This window comes from Eschrichtius robustus, chromosome 6 (genome assembly GCF_028021215.1).
Source record: "Eschrichtius robustus isolate mEscRob2 chromosome 6, mEscRob2.pri, whole genome shotgun sequence".
Taxonomy (NCBI): domain Eukaryota; kingdom Metazoa; phylum Chordata; class Mammalia; order Artiodactyla; family Eschrichtiidae; genus Eschrichtius; species Eschrichtius robustus.
In genome coordinates, this window is record NC_090829.1 from 54,986,640 (window position 1) to 55,011,174 (window position 24,535).

The 24,535-nt window shown below is 35.5% G+C and overlaps 1 protein-coding gene across 15 annotated transcripts in view; it reads left to right on the plus strand.

The window, feature by feature from the left end:
* NAALADL2 (N-acetylated alpha-linked acidic dipeptidase like 2) overlaps positions 1-24,535 on the plus strand; it is a 1,511,782-nt gene that overhangs the window by 842,390 nt on the left and 644,857 nt on the right. For all 15 annotated transcript variants that reach the window (XM_068547430.1, XM_068547429.1, XM_068547431.1 and 12 more), the window contains 2 exons: positions 3,279-3,552; positions 21,060-21,179. In XM_068547430.1, coding sequence (XP_068403531.1) covers positions 3,279-3,552; positions 21,060-21,179 — 394 coding nt within the window. The remainder of the gene's footprint in view (positions 1-3,278; positions 3,553-21,059; positions 21,180-24,535) is intronic.

Sequence of the window (24,535 nt, forward strand, 5' to 3'; positions counted from 1 at the left end):
AACCTTTAGCTAGACTAAGAAAAAAGAAGACTCAAATAAAATCTGAGATAAAGGAGGAGACATTACAACTGCCACCACAGAAATACAAAGGAACTTAAGAGACTACTATGAACAAATATCAGCCAACAAATTGGAAGCCTAGAATAAAGGATAAAATCCTTTGGAATAAATTTAACCAAGGAGGTGAAAGACCTGTACACTGAAAACTTTAAGACTGATGAAAAAAATTAAGACACAAATCAATGGAAAGATATCTCATATTCTTATTTGAAGAATTAATACTGTTAAAATGTCCACACTACCCAAAGCAATCTGCAGATTCAATGTAATCCCTATCAAAATTCCAGTGGCATTTCTAAAATTTATGTGGAACCACAAAAGACATTGAATAGCCAATGCAATCTTGAGAAAAAAGAACAAAGCTGGACACATCACACTTGTTGATTTCAAACTATATTACAAAGCTATAGTGATCAAAAGATTATTTTGTCATCCAAACACATCAATGATCTGTTTGATCAAAAATGATCAATGAAACAAATTAATCATAGAAAATCAGTCAATGGAACAGAATAGAGAGCCCAGAAATAAACCCAATATATATGGTCAATTAATTTTTGGCCAAGGAGGCAAGAACACAATGGGGAAAGAATAGTGTCTTTAATAAATCGTATCAGGAAAACGGAATATACACATGCAAAAGAAACCCCTATCTTACACCATCATAAATATTAATTTGAAATGGATTAAGGACTTAAATGTAAGACCAGAAACTGCAATACTCCTAAAAAAGAATACTTCTTGACATTGGTCTTGGCAATTTTTTGTTTTTTGTTTTTTTGGATAAGACAACAAGCACAGGCACAAAGCAAAAATATACATGTTGGACTACAACAAACTAAAAACCTTATGCACAGCAAAGGAAATGATTAACAAAATAAAAAGGCAACCTATGGAATAGGAGAAAATACCCAACATATAGCTAATAAGGAGATAATATCTAAAATATATAAGAAACTCACAATTTGATAGCAAAAAAAAAAAAAAAAAATCCAGTTAAAAACTGGGCAAAGGACCTTAATATTTCTCCAAAGAAGATATACAGATAACCAATAGATACATGAAAGGTTCTCAACATCATCAGGGAATACAAAGCAAAACCACAATGAAATATCACCTCACACCTGTTAGGAGGTCTGCCAAAAAGACTAGATAGCAAATGCTGGTGAGGGTGTGAAGAAAAGGTGAAATTGTACACTGTTGGTGGGAACGTAAACTGGTAGAGCCATTATGGAAAATAGTATAGAGGTTCCTCAAAAAATTAAATCTAGAACTACCACAATTCAGCTGTACTACTTCTGTGTATATATCCAAAGTAAATGAAATCAGTATCTAAAAGAGATATCTGCACTTCCATGTTTATTGCAGCATTATTCACAATAGCCAAAGTATGAAAACAACCTAAGTGTTCGTGGACAGATGAATGGATAAAGAAAAGTGGTGTGTATATACAATGGAATATTATTCGGCCTTAAAAAAGATCATGCCATTTGCGACAATGTAGATGAATTCAGAGAACACTGTGATAAGTGCGATAACCCAGACCAAGAAAGCCAGAGACTGCATCATATCACTTATATGTTGAATCTTAAAAGAAAAAAATCAAACTATTGGAAACAGGGTAGAATCATAGTTGTCAGGGACTGGGAGTTGAGGGAAATGGGGAGATGTTGGTCAAGGAATTAGAAGCCTTCAGTTATAAGATGAATAAGTTCTGAGAATCTAACGTATAGCATGGTGACTATAGTTAACAATACTGTATTGTATTCTTGAATTTTGCCAAGAGAGTAGATCTTAAGTGCTCTCAACATACACACACACACACAACTAAGTAACAAAGGTGAGTCGATGGATGTGTTAATTTGATTGTGATAATCACTTCACAACATACCTGTATATCAAATCATCATGTTATACACTTTAAATATATACAATTTCATTTGTCAATTATACCTCAAAAAGCCTCCCCACCAAAATAAGAAAAAAAAAAATACAAGGCTGACCAGTATTATTCCAAATAAAAAGTAGAATTCTTCGCATAAGTTTTCCCATAAAATTTACATGACACTGATCATTGGTCAAATTAGATATTTTTTTTTAAAAGAATAGAAATAACCTTAAAAAGATAGAAAACAACTGGTAAATTGTCATCGTACCTTCCTGTATACACCAGCTTTTAAGCTATGTCAACAGACCTTTTTTCTCCAGTAATGCTTTCCTATACCATCCTATGTATTTTTTTTCCATTGTGGCTGTTTCTTATTCTTTTTTCAAATATGTTTCATTTGAGGGTTCTTGAATAAACAGGGTCCTAAAATAAGTATGTGTGACAAAAATAATTTGATGGGCAAAAATGACAACTATAGTAAAATATCCACTTAGGTATTAGTTTGGATAGCAATACAATGCTTATAGGAAGATAAATTTTTACCAAAAAAAGAGCTGTTTCCTTTGCATTCTAGCCCAAAACAAAGCAAAACTTTATTAGATTTTTATTTTTTAATTTCCCATATCTCATGCTTTTCTAGGTTCTATGCATGTTTTAAACAGAGCTTGTCTGGTTTCTAGGATGTCCTAAGCAAAAATAGTGTCATTATGGGTTATGGAACAAGTATAGGAATAAATATATAGACTAGACAGCAAGCACACACAAAAGTTAACTTCATATTAGTTTGACAATCTATGGTTGGTTTTACCACAATATACTGATTTTATTGCCTATCATTATGTTCATAGCATCATGTAATTTGGCATGTAATTTGTATCAGAAGAGTTCCCTCTGAATCATTTTTCAAATACCAATAGCTGTGTATTAATCACACAGCTTTATATGTAATCATATTAACTATAGTGCAGAAGTGTCTCAATCAACATGACTCCTAGTTTTGGAGCCGATTTTTAAATAGATTATGTTGTTGTCAATAGAAGGATCAGAAGTAAGAAAAGAGCTAGTTGGTATTAATTATTCTCTTCTCTGTACTCCCATGGTCCTTGATTAGTTCTTAATTTGAGTTTAATTCATTCTGCTTTGATTTTGTATAATTTCTGTAAAGCTCATCACCTCTACCAAATTGTGAATTTCTTGTGTAGTGTCCTGTCTCATGCATCTTTCACATCCCACATCTATTAATAATGGTTCGTATACTGAACAACCATAACTTGAAAGAACAAAGATTTCCTTTTTTTTTTTTAGAATATGCCTTTTAAATTTCTTTCAGAAATTTGGTACAACTGTACAAAAGTGAAAATGACATAGAAATTTCAAAGAAGATTAAAACCCAGTGGACTTCTTTGGGCCTGGAAGATGTACAATTTGTAAATTACTCTGTGCTGCTGAACCTGCCAGGCACTTCTCCCAGCTCAGTGACTCTGAGCAGCAGTGGCCAGTGCTTTCATCCTAATGGCCAGCCTTGCAGCGAAGAAGCCAGACAACACAGCAGCCAAGATCTGCTCTACTCATATGCAGCCTATTCTGCCAGCGGAACTCTCAAGGTAATATGACCATTTGTCTCTGTCATTTACAGTGAAATGAAATTAGAAAACAACAGCTTTCATCTAAATTGAACTAACTGGCAAGAAGCAACATACCAAAATAACCATTAAATGTGCTCAGTGTGGAGATGCCAGGAAAGGGGAAGGAAGATTTGAATTGCCTGCCCCTTTTCTTGTCATATTTTGAAAGTGAAAACATGTTAGAAGAATTTAATTTAAACGTGTTGAGTGTGTGACCGAGTCGTTCACATTTTGCTTAATCCTCACACTGTGAGTTCATTTCGTTCTTTGGTTCTGAAGAGGCAAATGTTAATAGATCAATGTGGACAGAAAGAATAGAAACGGAGGCAGTTGTGTTTTGAAATTGTGTATGCGCACAAGAAATGAAGTGGAAAATTGATGTGATTATTCACACATTTAAGATTTGACATACAGTGTGTCTGCTTTCTAATGGAAAATATAAACAAGGGACCAGGTGTGAATTATTGCTTTAGTCTTTCTGGGTTAGCTGGTTTTTTGACGTGGTGGTTTTTTGGCATTGTGGTTAAGTGCACAGCTTCTAGAGCCACATGGACTAGTTTCAAATCTCATCTTCCCAATTACCACTGTTAATTAAGCATATAGGGCTGAGTTCTCTCATCTCAGTAATGGGGATAATGATAGTTCCAGCTTCATAAGCTTGTTATGAGTATTAAATTAATTAATATACGTAAATCTTGGAGGATAGAGCTTAGCCTATGGTAAGGACAAGAGAGCAGTCAGATACCATAGCATTTAATTGGTCACTAGTTTCCTTTATATAGGCAACTTTGCCATCTCCGTGGAAAAGTCTCATTTGAATAAACACATTCAGTTTTTTAAATAAAACTATTGATTTCTTCTATAGATTTTATATGAATGAAATGCTGTTTCTGATTGTTGATTATTGGCACAGATTTTTAAGAATCCAACTTATTATTAACTCTGATTAAGATGATTAATTTAAATCACTTAAAGTTACGTTGCAGAAATACCTGCTTGTTCCCAATTTTTAAAAAAATTTTTTTCGGGTGCGGCATGAGGAGAAGCAGCTAACCAGTGCTTTGGCATTGTTCTTGTTCTGTGTTGTAACATTCTCTGATATTTAGCAGAACCGCATATAACCAGCACCACCTTGAAAGTCTTTTTATTAATTAAAAGTTAACATAATATTAAATGTCTGTGATATTTCTAGTGTAGGACTCATGATTTGACTTGGTGAATATACACTATGTCTGATAGGCAATAATGGAAAAGTACCTGCATACTAATAGAAATAGAGGGAGACTGCCAGCATTCTTTCTTCGGTTCAGAAACTTTGGTCTCAAGTCGAGATTCTAAAGTTACCCCACGTATTTTAGCCTCCCAACCCTGCATAAGCCCCACACATTTCCAGGCTCCTCTTTATCCTGGTTGATTCAAGTACAGCACAGTCATCTCCTTCCTTAAACAAAAGCATGTCCAAAACACAGAACAACAACAAAACCCCAGAAGCTTGAGTGGATCCTTGGAATCACCCCCATCTATTTTCTTTCCAATTTCCTCTGGCAAACATTCATTATTCCTCGACTGAGGTGATATGGAAAAGCCGTGGAACTATAGCTTGTGTCTCAGTTGCCTCAGTGTGTACCTGTTTAATAATCGCCTGGGCACATTGGATTTTTTTTTATATTCCTATGTAACCATATCTCTGAGGGATTTTCACACATTTACCTTATCAGTTATAAGTGTTTAAATTTTCTCTTTGTTTCATATAAAAGAAAACCAAGGTCTGCTATAGAATCATGGAAGTAGTTAAGTGTCTGCCAAGTCATAAGTCATGGAACTCTAGTATTATCTTGGTAGGAATGTAAATTGGTGCAGCCACTATGGAAAACAGTATGGAGGTTCCTCAAAATACTAAAAACAGAACTACCACATGACCAAGCAATTCCACTTCTGGGTATATAGTCAAAGAAAACAAAAACACTAACTCAAAAAAATACACCCACCCCAATGTTCATAGCAGTGTAATTTTTTACACACAGGTGCCCACACACAATGGAATATTACTCAGCCATAAAAAATGAAATTTTGCCATTTGAAACAACATGGATGGACCTGGAGGGTATTATGCTTAGTGAAATGTCAGACAGAGAAAGGCAAATACTCTATTTTATCACTTATGTGTGGAATCTAAAAAATAAAGTGAATGAATATAACAAAATACAAAGAGGCTCACAGATATAGACAACAAACTAGTGGTTACCAGTGAGGAGAGGGAAGGCGAAGGGCAAGATAGGAGATAAAGGAATACACATTACTATATATAAAGTAAATAAGCTACAAAGATATATTGTACAGCACAGGGAATATAGCCAATATTTTATAATAACTTTAAATGGAGTATAATCTATAAAAATATTGAATCACTATGTTGCATACCTGAAACCAATATAATATTATAAATCAACTATACTTGAATTTAAAAAATACCATTTTTAATAAAGAAGTGCTGAAAAAGATTTTAAATAATATAGCTATTAAAAGGGAGAAATAAAGTTAGCTATAGATGTAGAAGTGTATTCCATGTTTGAAATATTAGACCTAGATAGAAGGGAATAATGTTAAAGGAACTAAAATGCAATTATGGATAAAACAAACACTTTGTATTTGAAGAACATAATTTAAGAAATTAACCGTGCAAATTAGATGACGACACTGGCAATAAGTATTTTTAGAATTACGTTAATAATTCAAATCTATTACACTAAGTACATAATAATTTAAATATTTATATAAATAAAGGACATAATGTGATATTGACTTTTTAAACTTTTACTATATTAGGATTATAATTTTCAAAAGCAAAGCAATTTCTTGGTGACTATTTTATATGCATATAGAATACTTGCATATATTTTATATACATGTTTTAGATAGGTGTTTTACTGAAACTCACATATTCTAATTAATATGACACTGGTGAATTTTCTGTGTCTCTTCAGACTATTTCCCAATTCAAATCAAGCTTGAGAGGTTGCTGCTGATGATTCAGGCATACCTACTTTTTGATTTTGAGTACATTGTGTTTGCATGAATTTCTATCAGGCAGCGCCATTAACAAGTTCTTAAATTATTCTAGTCTGACTGCCAGCAAAGCTCCCCACTACTTTTGCTTTTGACAAGGTTATTTGTAGAAGAGCCATGCCCTTTTGCTTTGAAGAGCCGTCATGTCCATTCATCATATGACCATTTTGTACAAGCTTCCAATTTTTGCTTTCTGCTAACAGTCTAAACAGCATTTGTGATATCTGAGATCTGCTTCGAAAACCTACTTAGTGCCAGCATGATGGATGGCGTACTTTGCAACTTTTTGTAATTCATTGTGCACTGGAAAGGTGACATTGTTTACCCCATCATAATGACAGGTGGGTCAGTAAAATGGTCCTAAGGAGAGTTGTCCTGTCAGACGCAAAATACATATTAAAATGGATACATAAATAATTTAGCATGAGTGAGGTTAGCTTCAGGGAGTAAACAGTGATTTATATTTTTATTAAAGGGAAATATCAACTATAATTTCATCATAATGTTAAAGACATTGATAGTGCTGGCAATGTCTAGTCAGTTTTATAAGTAGAATATATGGCTTTATGTAATTCCTGTGCAGTTATTTCTTTTTTTTTTTTTTTTTTTTCAGTTATTTCTTTTGTCCTTTGTCAAACCCGTGCAGGTACAGAAAAGCAAAGGGAACAATTAGTATTTAATATAGGTTGGTCAGATTGGGTCTACCATGTTCTTACTTTGAATAAGGGATTTGTTTTTATTCCAATACATTTTATAAATTTTGAAGTTTTCTTTCTGTTAAGCATTATTTTGTATCTGGAAGACAAACCAAGTGATGCAGTTTTATGAAGCAACATTTTCAACAACTCATTAGCTGTGCATGAAATATTGTTACCAACACACTTCTTACTATCCCATTCCTCAGAAAGCATAGTTCAAGAGCCCAGACTAACAACCTTCCTTATCAGTTGCACATCCGTGGATTGGTTGATTCAATTCTCTAAGCCTCAAAAGTCCTTATCTGTATAAGGGGAATAGTAATAGTACCTCAAATGATTGTTGTGAGGAAGAAATGATAGAAACCATGTCAAGGGCCTGGAACTTAGAAGCACTCAATAAATGTTAGCTATTGTTGTTATTAGTAGTTGGTATAAAGTAGATGCATTTAAATGGGAGAAATTAAGAAAATATCAGAACTATATATCATAAAATTTGGAGTACAAATTTTTACCACATTGTCTGAATACAATCTTCCTGTCTTCTATTTAACATGACAAATATTAATCATTAGGGAGGAAAATGCCTTAAGTATGAATACATAATAAAATAAATATAATTCCCTGACCATATTTTTCATTTAAAACTGAAAGCTCAAATAAATGAAATATTTTATTTTTGAATGCAGAATGGCAAGTCATGTCAAGTTGGGCCTGAAGAGCATTGCTTGTCTGTTTTGTGAAATATCATGACATAGTTTAACACATGAAATCTGAACACTGCATCAAATATTTTGTCAAAAAGTCTTAAAGAGAAAATAATCGCTGCATGGAATCCTTGGATAACTTGTAATCAGATGTCTATTTTCTCACGGCTAGGAAGACTTTGTCTTTCTCTTTTATTTTTTTATATTCTCAAACAAAGGCAAAATGATCAGTGCTATGGCAGAAGGCAAAGCTATATGTATTTAGCTCTGAATGCTTCCTGTTACAGATAAAAATATCGGAAAGCTAAAGGAATAGAATGAAATTGTATTATTGTCTGGGTATGAAGGTGAGGCTGCTCTCTCACAAATAAAAAATGTGAGCTTCGAGCAGTTTTTCAATGCTGAAAAGGATTTTGCATTTTATTTGTCTCCCCTCTTTTGTGGAATCCATCTTTTGGTCAACAGTGCACAAATGTGAGATGAATGGCTTTGAACAAAGTTGTATGTAAGTGATTCACTTAAAAAAATCTAGATAAAATCCCTTGGTTTAATATGACCTTCTGTTTCTTATTTCACAAGCTCTGTGCAGTAACTAACTGAGTTAGCAAAATAATTTCATAGCCGGCTACTGTTTTTTTTTTTTTCAAGATAGTCCATGGGATTAGTTTCCACATATTTAAGGTATATATTTTTCCTGGATTTAAAATTTCGTAGAGAGAAGCATTTACAAATAAAAAAGTGATCTATCACAACATAGTGTCCATAGTGAGCTATTTGTTAGGGAGGTTACATCTTATTCCTGGGAAAGAATAAAAGCCTATTTTATGAAATAAAAATTTACAACAAAGACAGTTGAATTCACCTAAATAGTTAAAGTACAATGGACTATTTTTCTCCCTCTTCATTAGAAGAAATACAGCATTTTGAGGGAGAAAGTGTTTGACTACAGATTTCTAATTTGACTAAAGTTATTTCTAAAGATTCTGAATCACCATAATTGTTGTTTGACAGAAAATTCTAGGTCAGAATTTTTAGTTTTAATATACGTTAAAGCATACCACTTACAATGTTTTGATAACATAACTTTCTTAACAGATTTAATATATAGTTTAATTTTCATAAAATGCCAGTATACAGTTTACAAGTAAGATTTACCTCATTTCATTGGACGCTGCAAATTCAGTCTTTTCAGAACTAGAGAGATCTGTGCAAAAGTTGATCCTTAGGTTTATGCACTATTTCAATACATTAATATAGTTGATTTTAAAGGAAGCAGAATTCTATCATATTAATTTCATGGTCTCCAGGAAGAATTCTCTTGAATTAATTTGCAACTCCTTCAATATCCTTACCTTAATAAGTTGAGTATCATTTATTAAATAAAGTACCCTCTGATTATTAATCTGTTTTTCCTTGTATTTTAATTTGATACTGAAAGATAAACTGACTGATATAGAATTTAGCCTGCTGGCTGTCACTAATGTAGCAAGAAACACTCAACATTTAGCAAGTATATACTGAGTGCCCTTTTTTATGCCGATCACAGGAGCAAAATGAGCCATAAGAAAGCTTTGGATACTGCCCACATGTAGCTGGAAGTCTAACAGGGGAAACTTGCTATTAGGTAAGCAGTTACACAACTGCATGGTGCCATCCTGCTATGAAAACTAGCAAGTTACCTAAATATTCTAGACTCCATTTCCTCATCTGTAGAGTGGGCAGAAATATCGAGAAATATGAATGTTCTGAAGATTGACTGAAAACAACTGATGTAATCTCCATGGTAAAATGTCTAGCACAGAGGACATAAATGGTTAAGTACTGATTTTCTTTCTCCTTTTTATCATAACAGCCCTGGCCAATTTAACCCTTCTTATAATACACATGTGCGTGCATGTGATCTCTCCCTCTCTCTCTCTTTCTTCCTCCCTCCCTCTCTGTCTCTCTCCCTCTAAGGTTCTGTATTCAATTTCCAGTTTTCCAACAGCTGGGGTTTCCTGTGAACCTCCTCTTGCCCTTATCTCTCTCTTGCCGTTACCCACCTCTTGCCCTGATCTACTTCTGAATTTTTTCCACTTTGCCAAGACCTAGGCACACGCTTCAACCCACATCTCTAATGCATATCTTTTTTTTTTTTCTAAATTACCTAGAAAATCCTTAAAGAGTGTATTTTTTTCTTCCCAACAATTTGTTTTCTTAATCTAGTATACATTCTTATCCCACGTTTGCATTATTTTGCTTGTAGACTTTCGAGATTACTGACGTAAATGTGGAAATGTAATCCTGACAGAACTTTGCTTCACTTTGGTTAAATTTCTATATTACAGTACTTTTTAACTTAATTTTCTCTTCTTTAGATGAATGTGCTTTATATGTTAGATTATAAAACATTTCACAAGTTGTTAAAAATGATTACTATATGCCAAGACAAGTGACTACTCTGGCTTATCTTTGTTTTTTCTGCTTTCAAAACATGGTCACTGTACACAAATAAAATAAAATAAATTATTCACTGTGCCATTAAACATTGCATTTAGTACATCATTGTAGCAAATATTTTTTCAGCATGTGTTTATATTACAGTAATAAAAAGTGATAAAATTGACAAGCCATCCCTTTCTCTGACCTTTTACACTGAAGACAGCAGAATGGATTGTGTGTCTCATGCTTAATGCTGAATTCAGTTGGGATATACTAGTTTTTTTGTTTGTTTGTTTGTTTGTTTTTTTTAAAACAACAGCTCCTGTTTATTTTTTAATTTTTATTTATTTATTTATGGCTGTGTTGGGTCTTCGTTTCTGTGCGAGGGCTTTCTCTAGTTGCGGCGAGCGGGGGCCACTCTTCATCGCGGTGCGCGGACCTCTCACTATCGCGGCCTCTCTTGTTGCAGAGCACAGGCTCCAGACGCGCAGGCTCAGTAGTTGTGGCTCACGGGCCCAGCCGCTCCGTGGCATGTGGGATCTTCCCAGACCAGGGCTCGAACCCCTGTCCCCTGCATTGGCAGGCAGATTCTCAACCACTGCGCCACCAGGGAAGCCCAGGGATATACTAGTTTAGCACACTTGCTGGTGTCCTTTCTGATTGGTTGGGAGTCTATTTTAACTGATTAGTTCTTCTGCTGTTCTAGTAATTAAATATTTTAAATAACTAAATATTATTTAAATTATTAATAGCTTTTTAATACTAAAATACTTAATATTTTATATATCTGGATGCTTATGCCAACCCCATCTTAACTCTAGAATACTGTTTTGAGAAGGAGTTTGAAAGGATTGATTAGTGATATCTGCCACAAGGGTGGGAGGAAGCAGCATTGACTTTCGTGTTTTAATACTTTGTGGTTTTCATAATAAGGTCTATGATGGAAAGCTCTTCAGTGAACTTGAAAAAAAAGAACTAAGAAAGTTCTAACAATCTTTGAATTTTGAACTCTTCATCATTACTAATATACTATTTTTTTAGAAAGGATAACAGTAAATATGGGAGATTATTCTGATTTTACAAGTTTTTAATAAACATAAGCACTTTAATTTGAAGAATATTCAAAAGCTAGATTACATAAAGTAGTAGTAAATTTCTAAAGTAAAATTTGTATTTGGATGAATAGTACTTCTGATAACCCTGTATTTTGTCAGTATGAGAACTGCTTGGGTTTACCATTTCTGACTTTGAGTAGAAAATTACTGTTTTAGTCAAAGCAGGCTTTTCAAATATTCTGTACATTCAGAATCTCTCTTAGAGAAAACTGGGAGGATTCAGAGTGATTGATTTGGTTGAAAATGTCAAGTCTGAAAAATTTCGAGGCATACATCATTTCATAAGCATGAATAATTTTTGCTACCTCAGGTAGAAGAGAAACATGGCCCTGGATTGTTCCTCAACGTGGAACCCAGGCCACCAGCAGGTGGAGGGCCCCAGAAACACTTCTCTGACCTGGCTACTTTCCGTGATTGTTCTATTTATTTTAGTTAGCTTGCTTACTACAGAAAATAACAATTCTATTCATTTCTCTTGTTTATTCTCTTCTGTTGCTTCTTCTCAGAATAGTTTCTCCACTTTTCCATAGAACATTTGATGCTATAGAATGTCACTTTTTGATGTTTTGATTTTTAGTCATTGCTAATTATTTGGTTTATGATTCCTTCTAATCACATATTTTACAGTGGATAGAAGTTAATTGTATTTTAATGTTTGTTTCTAAAGGGTACCAGTATCCTCTTAGCTGTTTCTATGTGGCCCATCTGTTGTCATGCCGATACTTTTTCTTTTTTAACAAAGTATAAATATTTGATTTTCTGTTACAATTGTTGTTTTTTAAGTTCTTTGTTCAAAAATTAACGTATAAAATTTAAATAAAAATTAATGTGTAGACTTTTTAATATTTCTCTCTGGTAAAAAAAAAAAAAATTAAAACAGAGCTAGTTTCCTTTCACTCTGCACCTCTCATTTACTCTTTCCTATGTGTCAGGAAGTCCTCTCTGTGTTAGGGAAAAACTGGTACACATAGAGTAAATATTTCAACAAGCACCTACATTCCTGTTCACTTGACATTTCCCAAAGACTACTCAGATGTGACTTAATCCTTGATATTTGGACATAAATTAAACATGGTACGCCAACTGGTAAGCGGACGGTTTTCTAGCATGACAGAATACATGCAATAAAGAGAGGTTCATTGTAGCAACAAGAATGGTTGGAAAAAATGGCTTGACATTTTATCATATCATTGTATATTGATTTGTCTCAGAAAAGTTCAATGTGCTTTCTTGCATCTGTGATTTTCAGTTTGCTTGAAGGTAAATATGAAAGACTTTTGGAAAGGACCTGGTTCAGAAGCATCCTTTGAAGACAGTAGATAATTTTTATTATCACCTGTCAAACTGTCAGAACATTGAGACTTCTGTAAATATTGCCTTTTAATGCATAGCCTCAAAGTACATAAACCAAAATAAATTCATAAAATGATGCCTGTTTTGGGGAATATTTTTGTGGGATAAAACCCTCTTACATGTTAAAATGCTTTAATCATTGATATATGCTATTTATGGAAGATGAGTTGAAGATCTCTTTAATTGAAATTGTCATTTTTGATGTCATTTACAGAATTGGTATTTTAGTAACTGCCATATTTTTCTGGTATGTACACAAACAAAAAGTCATAGTCTGGCCTACATGCTCTCAGACCAGTATGATTTTTCCCCAAACCTCTCCTAAATATGAAAAGTATGTTCATTAATATAACCAAATGAATAATATCTCTGCTTTAAGATGCTATCAGTGAATCATAATTAGTAGATAACTTAGAAAGTTGAAATGGAAAAGATGAATTCTCTCATTTTTACAATACGATCATTAATATTATGTGACCATTTATTTAATAGAGCTTTAAAATTGTAGATCAATATTTATATGGTAATGGTATCAGCAGACTCAAAAATCAACTTAATAAGACACTGATTTAATCACATTTTAATAGGAGCAAAATTTTGATCAAAAACCATTCTGACACAAGTAACTAACAATTAGGTTTTCTTGGCAAATACATTTGAAAGTATAGCTTAACTTTAGGGAGATACTGTAAACTGTAATCATTTCAATTCAAGACAGATAAGCCAACAATGTATGTAGGACACCAGGGTGAGAATGGATGTGTGATGGACCCTTTACTGAGGAAATTACCCTGTAATTGAAATTGAAACTGATAGACACATATATGCATAAAGAGATGAGTCTTAAGAGAGGCAGAAACAGATCACTGTGGGAATCAAAGTAAAAAGATAAGTTCACATATAATTGGGCAACAGGTAAATATAATTCCTCAGGGAGGTAACATTTGAAATGGGTTTTAAAGTATTAGTAAAGTTTTTATAGAAGCAGATGAAGGTAATGGCTAAGGAAATATTTCATGCCAGAAATGTTTCCTTGAATAGTTAGATTTACCGATCTCTTGTTATTCACATGTTCTTCAAATGAGTCTTCTGTGGAGGCGCTTTGTATACAATTGGCTAAAGTACGTTATAGCTCTGACTGAGAAGGGTGGGAAGTGAGACGTCTGGATTCTTCATCTCCATTCTTTCACTATTTGCCACCACTAACATTTTATCAACACCTCAACGTAGATATGCTATACGTTGAAACAGCACATTTATTTATTTTTAACATCTTTATTGGAGTATAATTGCCTTACATTGTTGTGTTAGTTTCTGCTGTATAACAAAGTGAATCAGCTATACGTATACTTATATCCTCATATCCTCTCCCTCTTGCGTCTCCCTCCAACCCTCCCTATTCCACCCCTCTAGGTGGTCACAAAGCACCGAGTTGATCTCCCTGTGCCATGTGGCTGCTTCCCACTAGCTCTCTGTTTTACATTTGGTAGTGTATATATGTCCATGCCACTCTCTCACTTCATCCCAGCTTACCCTTCCCCCTCCCCGTGTCCTCAAGACCATTCTCTACGTCTGCGTCTTTATTCCTGTCCTGACCCTAGGCTCTTCAGAACCAATTTTTTTTTTACGATTCCATATATATGTGTTAGCATACGGTATTTGTTTTTCTCTTTCTGACTTACTTCACTCTGTATGACAGATTCTACGACCATCCGCCTCACTACAAATAAGTCAATTTCATTTCTGTTTATGGCTGAGTAATATTGCACTGTATATATGTGCCACATCTTCTTTATCCATTCTTCTGACAATGGACCCTTAGGTTGCTTCCATGTCCTGGCTATTGTAAATAGTGCTGCAGTGAACATTGTGGTACATGACTCTTTTTCAATTATGGTTTTCTCAGGGTATATGCCCAGTACTGGGATTGCTGGCTCATATGGTACTTCTATTGTTAGTTTCATAAGGAACTTCCATAATGTTCTCCATAGTGGCAGTATCAATTTACATTCCCACTAACAGTGTAGGAGTGTTCCCTTTTCTCCACACCCTTTCTAGCATTTATTGTTTGTAGATTTTTTGACGATGTCCATTCTGACTGGTGTGAGGTGATACCTCATTGTAGTTTTGATTTGCAATTCTCTAGTGATTAGTGATGTTGAGCATCCTTTCATGTGCTTGTTGGCAATCTGTATATCTTCTTTGGAGAAATGTCTGTTTAGGTCTTCTGCCCATTTTTGGATTGCATTGTTTGATTTTTGATATTGAGCTGCATGAGCTGTTTGTATATTTTGGAGATTAATCCTTTGTCAGTTGTTTCGTTGGCAAATATTTTCTCCCATTCTGAAGGTTGTCTTTTCGTCTTGTTTATGGTTTCCTTTGCTGTGCAACATCTATTAAGTTTCATTAGGTCCCATTTGTTTATTTTTGTTTTTATTTCCATTTCTCTAGGAGTTGGGTCAAAAAGGATCTTTCTGTGATGTATGTCATACAGTGTTCTGCTTATGTTTTCCTCTAAGAGTTTTATAGTCTCTGGCCTTAAATTACGGTCTTTAATCCATTTTGAGTTTACTTTTGTTTATGGTGTTAGGGAGTGTTCTAATTTCATTCTTTTACATGTAGCTTTCCAGTTTCCCAACACCACTTATTGAAGAGACTGTCTTTTCTCCATTGTATATCTTTGCCTCCTTTGTCAAAGATAAGGTGACCATATGAGCGTGGGTTTCTCTTTGGGCTCTATATCCTGTTCCATTGATGTGTATTACTGTTTTTGTGCCACTAACATACTATCTTGATTACTGTAGCTTTGTAGTATAGTCTGAAGTCAGGGAGCCTGATTCCTCCAGCTCCATTTTTCTTTCTCAAGATTGCTTTGGCTATTCGGGGTCTTTTGTGTTTCCATACAAATTGTGAAAGTTTTTGCTCTTGTTCTGTGAAAAATGCCATTGGTAGTTTGATAGGGATTGCACTGAATCTGTAGATTGCTTTGGGTAGTATAGTCATTTTCACAATGTTGATTCTTCCAATCCAGGAACAGGGTATATCTCTCCATCTGTTTGTATCATCTTTAATTTCTTTTATTGGTGTCTTATAGTTTTCTCCATACAGGTCTTTTGTCTCCTTAGGTAGGTTTATTCCTAGGTATTTTATTCTTTTTGTTGCCATGGTAAATGGGAGTATGTCCTTAATTTCTCTTTCAAATTTTTCATCATTAGTGTATAGGAATACAAGAGATTTCTGTGCATTAATTTTTATCCTGCTACTTTACCCAATTCATTGATGAGATCTAGTAGTTTTCTGGTAGCATCTTTAAGATTCTCTATGTATAGTATCATGTCATCTGCAAAAAGTGACAGCTTGAATTCTTCTTTTCCAATTTGGATTCCTTTTATTTCTATTTCTTCTCTGATTGCTGTGGCTAAAGCTTCCAAAACTATGTTGAATAATAGTGGTGAGAGTGGGCAACCTTGTCTTCCTGATCTTAGTGGAAATGGTTTCAGTTTTTCACCATTGAGAACGATGTTGGCTGTGGGTTTGTCATATACGGTCTCTTTTATGTTGAGGTATGTTCCCTCTATGCCTACTTTCTGGAGAGTTTTTTATCATAAATGACGTTGAATTTTGTCAAAAGCTTTTTCTGCATGTATTGAGATGATCATATGGTTTTCCTCCTTCAATTTGTTAATATGGCATTTCACATTGATTGATTTGCGTATATTGAGGAATCCTTGCATTCCTGGGATAAACCCCACTTGATCATGGTGCATGATCCTTTTAATGTGTTTTTGGATTCTGTTTGCTAGTATTTTGTTGAGGATTTTTGCATCTTTGTTCATCAGAAATATTGGCCTGTAGTTTTCTTTTTTTTGATATCTTTGCCTGGTTATGGTATCAGGGTAATGGTCACCTTGTAGAATGAATTTGGGAGTGTTCCTTCCTCTGGTATATTTTGGAAGAGTTTGAGAAGGATAGGTGTTAGCTCTTCTCTAAATATTTGATAGAATTCACCAGTGAAGCCACCTGGTCCCCGGCTTTTGTTTGTTGGAAGATATTTAATCACACTTTCAATTTCAGTGCTTGTGATTGTCTGTTTATATTTTCTATTTCTTCCTGGTTCAGTCTTGGAAGGTTGTGCTTTTCTAAGAATTTGTCCATTTCTTCTAGGTTGTCCACTTTATTGGCATAGAGTTGCTTGAAGTAATTTCTTATGATCCTTTGCATTTCTGCAGTGTCAGTTGTTACTTCTCCTTTTTCATTTCTAATTCTGTTGATTTGAGTCTTCTCTCTTTTTTTTCTTGATGAGTCTGGCTAATGGTTTATCAATTTTGTTTATCTTCTGAAAGAACCAGCTTTTAGTTTTGTTGATCTTTGCTATCGTTTCCTTCAATTCTTTTTCATTTATTTCTGATCTGATCTTTATGATTTCTTTCCTTCTGCTAACCCTGGGTTTTGTTTTTTTTTGTTCTTCTTTCTCTAATTGCTTTAGGTGTAAGGTTAGGTTGTTTATTTGAGAGTTTTCTTATTTCTTGAGGTAGGATTGTAATGCTATAAACTTCCCTCTTAGAACTGTTTTGCTACATCCCATAGGTTTTGGGTCGTCATGTTTTCATTGTCATTTGTTTGGAGGTATTTTTGATTTCCTCTTTGATTTCTTCAGTTATCTCTTGGTTATTGAGTAGCCTATTGTTTCGCCTCCATGTGTTTGTATTTTTTACAGTTTTTTCCTGTAATTGATATCTAGTCTCATAGCGTTGTGGTCGGAAAAGATACTTGATACTATTTCAAGTTTGTTAAATTTACCAAGGTTTGATTTGTGACCCAAGATATGAACTATCCTGGAGAATGTTCCATGAGCACTTGAGAAGAAAGTATATTCTGTTGTTTTTGGATGGAATGTCCTATAAATATCAATTAAGTCCATCTTGTTTAATGTGTCACTTAAAGCTTGTGTTTCCTTATTTATTTTCATTTTGGTTGATCTGTCCATTGGTGAAAGTGGGGTGTTAAAGTCCCCTTCTATTACTGTGTTACTGCCTCAGTTATTCTGCTATTGATTCCTTCTAGAGAATTTTCAATTTCATTTATTGTGCTGTTCATCATTGTTTGTTTGCTCTCTAGTTCTTCTAGGTCCTTGTTAAACGTTTCTTGTATTTTCTCCATTCTAGTTTCAAGATTTGGGATCATCTTTACTATCATTACTCTGAATTCTTTTTCAGGTAGACTGCCTATTTCCTCTTCATTTATTTGGTCAGGTGGGTTTTTACCTTGCTCATTCATCTGCTGTGTATTTCTCTGTTTTCTCATTTTGCTTAACTCACTGTATGGGGTCTCCTTTTTCTTAGGCTGCAGGTTTGTAGTTCCCATTGTTTTTGGTGTCTGCCCCCAGTGGCTAAGGTTGTTCAGTGGGTTGTGTCGGCTTCCTGGTGGAGGGGCCTTGTGCCTTTGTTCTGGTGGATGTTGCTGGATCTTGTCTTTCTGGTGGGCAGGACCATGTTCAGTGGTGTGTTTTGTGGTATCTGTGAGTTTATTATGATTTTAGTCAGCCTCTCTGCTAATGGGTGGGGTTGTGTTCCTGTGTTGCTAGTTGTTTGGCGTGAGTTGTCCAGCACTGGAGCTTGGTGGTTGTTGAGTGGAGCTGGGTCTTAGCACTGAGTCGGAGATCTCTGGTGGACCTCTTGCCGATTGTTATTACATGGGGCTGGGAGGTCTCTGGTGGTCCAATCTCCTGAACTCGGCTCTCCTACCTCAAAGCCTCAGGCCTGACATCCGGCTGGAGCACCAAGACCCTGTCAGCCACATGGCTCAGAAGAAAAAGGAGGAAAAAAAAGGTAGAAAAAAATAAAATGAAATGAATAAAGTTATTAAAATAAAATATTTTTTAAAAGTATTAATATAAAAAATTTAAAAAGTAATAAAAAAAAGAAAAAATAAGAAGAGAGCCACCAAACCAATAAACAAATCCACCAATGACAACAAGTGCTAAAAACTAAACTAGGATAAACATAAAAATCAGAAACTTGTCAGTTTCATACAGCAAACCCCAAGTCTACAGTTGCTCCCAAAGTCCACCACCTCAATTTTTAGATGATTCATTGTCCATTCAGGTATTCCACAGATGCAGGGTACATCAAGTTGATTGTGGGGATTTTATCCACTGCCCCTGAGGCTGCATGGAGAAATTTCCCTTTCTCTTCTTTGTTCGCACAGCTCCTGAGGTTCAGCTTTGGATTTGGCCCCACCTGTGTGTGTAGGTCGCTTGAGGGCCTCTGTTCTTTTCTCAGACAGGATGTGGTTAAAGTAGCAGCTGATTCGGGGGCTCTGGCTCACTCAGTCTGGGGGGAAGGAGGGATACAGCATGCGGAGCAAGCCTGCAGAGGCAGAGGCCGGCGTGACGTTGTATCAGTCTGAGGCATACCATGTGTTCTCCCGAGGAAGTTGTCCCAGGATCACGGGACCCTGGCAGTGGCGGGCTTCACAGGCTCCCAGGAGGGGCGGTGTGGGTAGTGACCTGTGCTTGCACACAGGCTGCTTGGTGGCGGCAGCGGCAGCTTTAGCACTTCATGCCTGTCTCTGGTGTCTGTGCTGATAGCCGCAGCTCACGCCTGTCTCAGAAGCTCGTTTAGGTGGTGCTCTGAATCTCCTCTCCTCGTGCACCCCATAACAATGGTCTCTTGCCTCTTTGGCCATTCCAGACTTTTTCCCAGACTCCCTCCCGGCCAGCTGTGGTGCACTAGCCCCTTTCAGGCTGTGTTCACGCAGCCAACCCCAGTCCTTTCCCTGGGGTCTGACCTCCGAAGCCCAAGCCTCAGCTCCCAGCCCGCACCTGCCCTGGCAAGTGAGCAGACAAGCCTCTCAGGCTGGTGAGTGCTGGTCGGCACCAATCCTCTATGGAGGAATCTCTCCGCTTTGCCCTCTGCAACCCTGTTGCTGCACTCTCCTCTGCGGCTCCAAGGATTCCCCACCGTGCCCACCCCCTCTCCCCGCCAGTGAAGGGGCTTCTAGTGTGTGGAAACATTTCCTCCTTCACAGCTCCCTCCCACTGGTGCAGGTCCCATCCCTATTCTTTTGTCTCTGTTTTTCCTTTTTTCTTTTGCCCTACCCAGGTATGTGGGGAGTTTCTTGCCTTTGGGGAAGTCTGAGGTCTTCTGCCAGCATTCAGTAGGTGTCCTGTAGGAGTTGTTCCACATGTAGATGTATTTTTGATGTATTTGTGGGGAGGAAGGTGATCTCCACGTCTTACTCCTCCGCCATATTGAAGGTCCTCCCTCCTGAAGCAGCACATTTAGTATTATAATTTTATGACTGGAAAGCATAACAGCTATTATTTTAATAATAGAAATTCCAGAAAGTAAAGCCAAAAGGAATCCTCTTGGCTGTAGGAGTATGCTGGATGGAACCCTCAGGGCAGTACTTTTCAAAGTGTGGGATGGGGGTCACCAAATCATAAGATTCCCAGTAAAATTTCCAAGAAGGCATACAATTTTTACATTAATAAAATAAGACTTTTAAAAATGAGAAATATTGATATGAAACATAACTCTAGGGGAGTAGTGGGATATGTGACAGAAATAGTTGTTTGGTGTCATATTCTAAAGTCTTGAATGTCACAGTGGTATAGGTGGTTGTATAGGTTGTATCCTGCATAACCCAGGGGGCTGTCATTCACAGCTGGATATGTGCACATCCTGAACAGCTGTGCATTGTGAACTTTGTACTTAATTTGGATAACAGTAGAGAATCTTTGAGTTGTTTTCACATCTAAGAGTAGTATGATTGTTGTTGAACCTTAAGGAAATTAATTTTGCAGCATCTTGTAAAATGATTCAAATTCCAGAAACATGAATGTAATAATATACCAAACTGGGTCTGTTAGAGACATAAACTGGGTTTGTAATATGTTTAGAAGAGACTGCAAAGCAAAAATGACTCTAAACCTTTTTCTCAAGTGACTTCTCAAAGGAGAATTGTTGTACCCTGATAGAAATAGAAAGGTCATGATTGGGACAGGGTAAGAGAGCGATTAGTTCTCCTTGAACATTTTGAATTACTATGAATGATTTTGTTATTAAATGGGCAACTTGCTATAATGCTTCTGACAGGGCTTTATTTTTCTTTGTCTTCTCTTTCAGGCTGAAGTCATTGATGTGAGTTATGGAAATGCAGATGATTTAAATAGGATTAAAAAAATGAAAAATGTCACAAATCAGATTGCACTCCTGAAATTAGGAAAACTGCCACTACTTTATAAGGTTGGTCCAATGGCTGTTATTTGGTGGTAGGGTGAATATTTTGTTCAGTTGGGGTTACATGTGCATCTGAGAACATGAAGAGAGAGAGGGAGTGTGTGTGTGTGAGAGAGAGAGAGAGAGGGAGAGCAACAGAGTGGAAAGACAGAGAGGCATAGGGTATCGCAGGAAGATAACTTTTCCAAAATGGATAATTTTATATTAAGACCTTTAAGATATTGTGAGTTTGTGGGACCTTCAAAAAATTGGCATTTCCTTCATAATACCTATCTGGAATGCTAAAAATGAGAACCACAGTGTCCTCGCGACATCTGCGAAACTTCTAATCTGTTATCTAATTACCATCTGCTTTATGTTAGACTAGTATCTCACTGATTTACACTCCTTAGTGATTAATTTTTGTCAACTGTGTAACTTCACAGTTACTGACTGTGCTCAGAAATTTAATTAAAATATAATGTACTAAGGAAAAGCAGAATTTTGATTTATTTTATTTAAAGAGAAGTTTATTAACACTCATCCACCCGATGCATTTACAAAATTAAAGCAGTTCAATCTAAGTATCTCATAATGAGCCACCACAATAGAGAGTCACTACTGCTCATTCTTACTTCATTTTCTTTTTCTATTAAAAAAGAATGATCAGTGTAGTTGTGTAGTTATGTCCCTGGAATGCTCTGGTTCTGAAGATGTATTGGATTTCTCCTCATTCAAACCTTTATGAGATTAGCTAATTCCCAGGAGCAAAAAATGTATCCAGAAATCTGTTGGCACACTCTGTAAGGACCCAAGAGAACATTCTGTGCCTATTTTTTATTTTCCAAGGATGCTCTTATACTTAAATCAATGTCTGATAGTAGATAATAGGCCAGAATTTTAAGATAGTCTTGAAAATATAATACACACTGATACTAATTTTTTGTAGGATAATTTGTCAGTATGTATTAAAGGCCTTAAAATAATCATTTTGACCCAATAATTTCATTTCAACAGTATATTCTAAAGGGGAAAAAAATCAGAGATGATGAACACAATGATTACCAATGATGTGAGAAAATATTTGAAATGATATATACATCCAGTTTAGCACTGAAAATTGTGCTACATTTGTACAGCTGAATACTATACAACAATTACAATGTAAAGAATATTTAATGATATGTGAAAATCCTCATAAGTCAAACAAATAAATTATAAAGAGGACATTTATAAGAATTATATAATAATGATTACATTTATTGTTACTTCTAAAAATAACATTGTTAGAAATATGGGTTAAATATTTTTCTAAGTGTTTTTTAATGTATTTTCACATTAATCTTTACAATAACCATAGTGTTGAGGTACAGATTATTATCTTCAATTTATAGATAAGTATCACAAGTGCATGAGGAAGGAAATAAGATAGAGTATACTCTTTCCCCAAAAACAGCCCCAGTCTGGTAGAGGGGCAAAATGATGACATTTTAAATCAAGGGTACAGATTTGATCATGGTATGAGACTAGGCATTCTAATTTCTTACTTAAGACAAGTGATTCAAATTGCTTAGAGGACATTTTATTACCAATAATCAGAAGAACTCTTCCTCTAGTTGTTTGGGGAAGAATGTTCTTTTCCAGATGTTTTAAAAGGGAAGTGGGAAACAAAGCACAACAGACCCACTTACCCATGGAGGATAAGTTCCAAGACTCCCAGTGGATGCCTGAAACCACAGTTAGTACCAAACCCTACATATACTATGCTTTTTCCTATACATATGTACTTATGATAGTGTTTAATTTATAATTAGGCATAGTAAGAGATGAACAACAATAACTAATAATAAAATAGAGCATATAACAATATACTATAATAAAAATTATGTGTGATACCACCAACGTCATTCTGATAATTTAGAGGGCTGCTTAGTGACTAATGGGCAGGGTAGGATATACATCATGGATGTGCTGGGCAAAGGGACGATTCACATCCTGGCTGGATGGAGTGGGACAGCCTGAGATGTCATCAAGCTACTCAGAACAGCCCATAATTTAAAACTTAGGAATAATATTTTTGGAATTTTCCATTCAGTGTACTTTGGACTGCACTTGACCACGAGCATCTGAAACCTCTAAAACTGAAACTATGGATAACAGGGAACTACTGTAACACTGCTTTGAGTACATTATATGAATCCTGCTTGTTCAACCTAAGAGTGATACAGAAGACTAAAATGTTGTTTGTGGTAGGGGCCAATTATCTAAATTGGGTTGATGGAATTATGGATTTCTATTTCTTTATATTATCTAAATTCCTAACGATTTTGTATATATTTTGTAAGGAAAAAAAGTCTAAAAATTCATGTTAAGATAAGGCATTTAAATTTTTTTCTAACAGTGTTTATAGGCCAAATACTCAAAATCCCTACCAGTAGATAATGGGTTAAAACATAGCCAGTTTCTTTTTATTTGACTGCTCCAGAGAATATTTACATTATGAAACCATTTGGCAAGGTCCACAAAGTACTGAAATAGTGGTTTATCTAGAGTAGGACACAGTTATTAAAACCCTGGTACATTTTCCCTGATCATCTTCCTTACAGGCCAATGAAGAGATTTAACAAAGAGGTCTGTGCAGAATTCCCCTTTAGACAGAGCCTTGCCACAAACTTGGCATTATCTTCTAGCCAGAGAAGAGAAAGCACTCTTTCTTTAACCTTTTAGATTCTATTCTAGGCATCTCTGTTTGCTGTAGATTGTCCCAGAGATTATGGAATCACTGATTCCATATCTGTTAATATATATTCACATTGTAAAGAAAAAAGAAAGCATGGTGTAGACAAGGTTATATAGCATGATTATAGCTGAACTTGCTTCACCTGTCCATCAAATATATTCTTAGGCTGAAATTGGAAAATGAGGTCATAGAGTAATACAGCTGGGTTGAAAAAAAGGCAGAGGACCAATTGACTTCTATGTGAATTACAACTGTTACTCATGATTCCAAATGAGCATCTGGACTGGGAACATGGGACTGAATGAGTAGAGAAAAGTTAATCGTATTTTAACTGTGCAGTAGTAACTAAATCATAGTTTAAAAAATGAATCTGGGAGGGAATCTCTGCATCTGAGATAAAGAGGGCAAAGAGGAAGCAAAATTGTGATATTACCTCCTAAAGAGAGTAGAAAAATAATCCGCAGTCAAGAAGGAGGAGATCTCATTAGTTTTATCATAAATGGTATGTATGTGTTAATTTAGTCACTAGGAAGGGATTGATGAAGTAATCCCCACATTTGTAGCAGGAGCTGTAAAAGGCAGATGGCTTCTAGCTCTAAGCCTTGATGTCCACACTTTGTTGCAGGAAAGGGCCAAGTCCTTC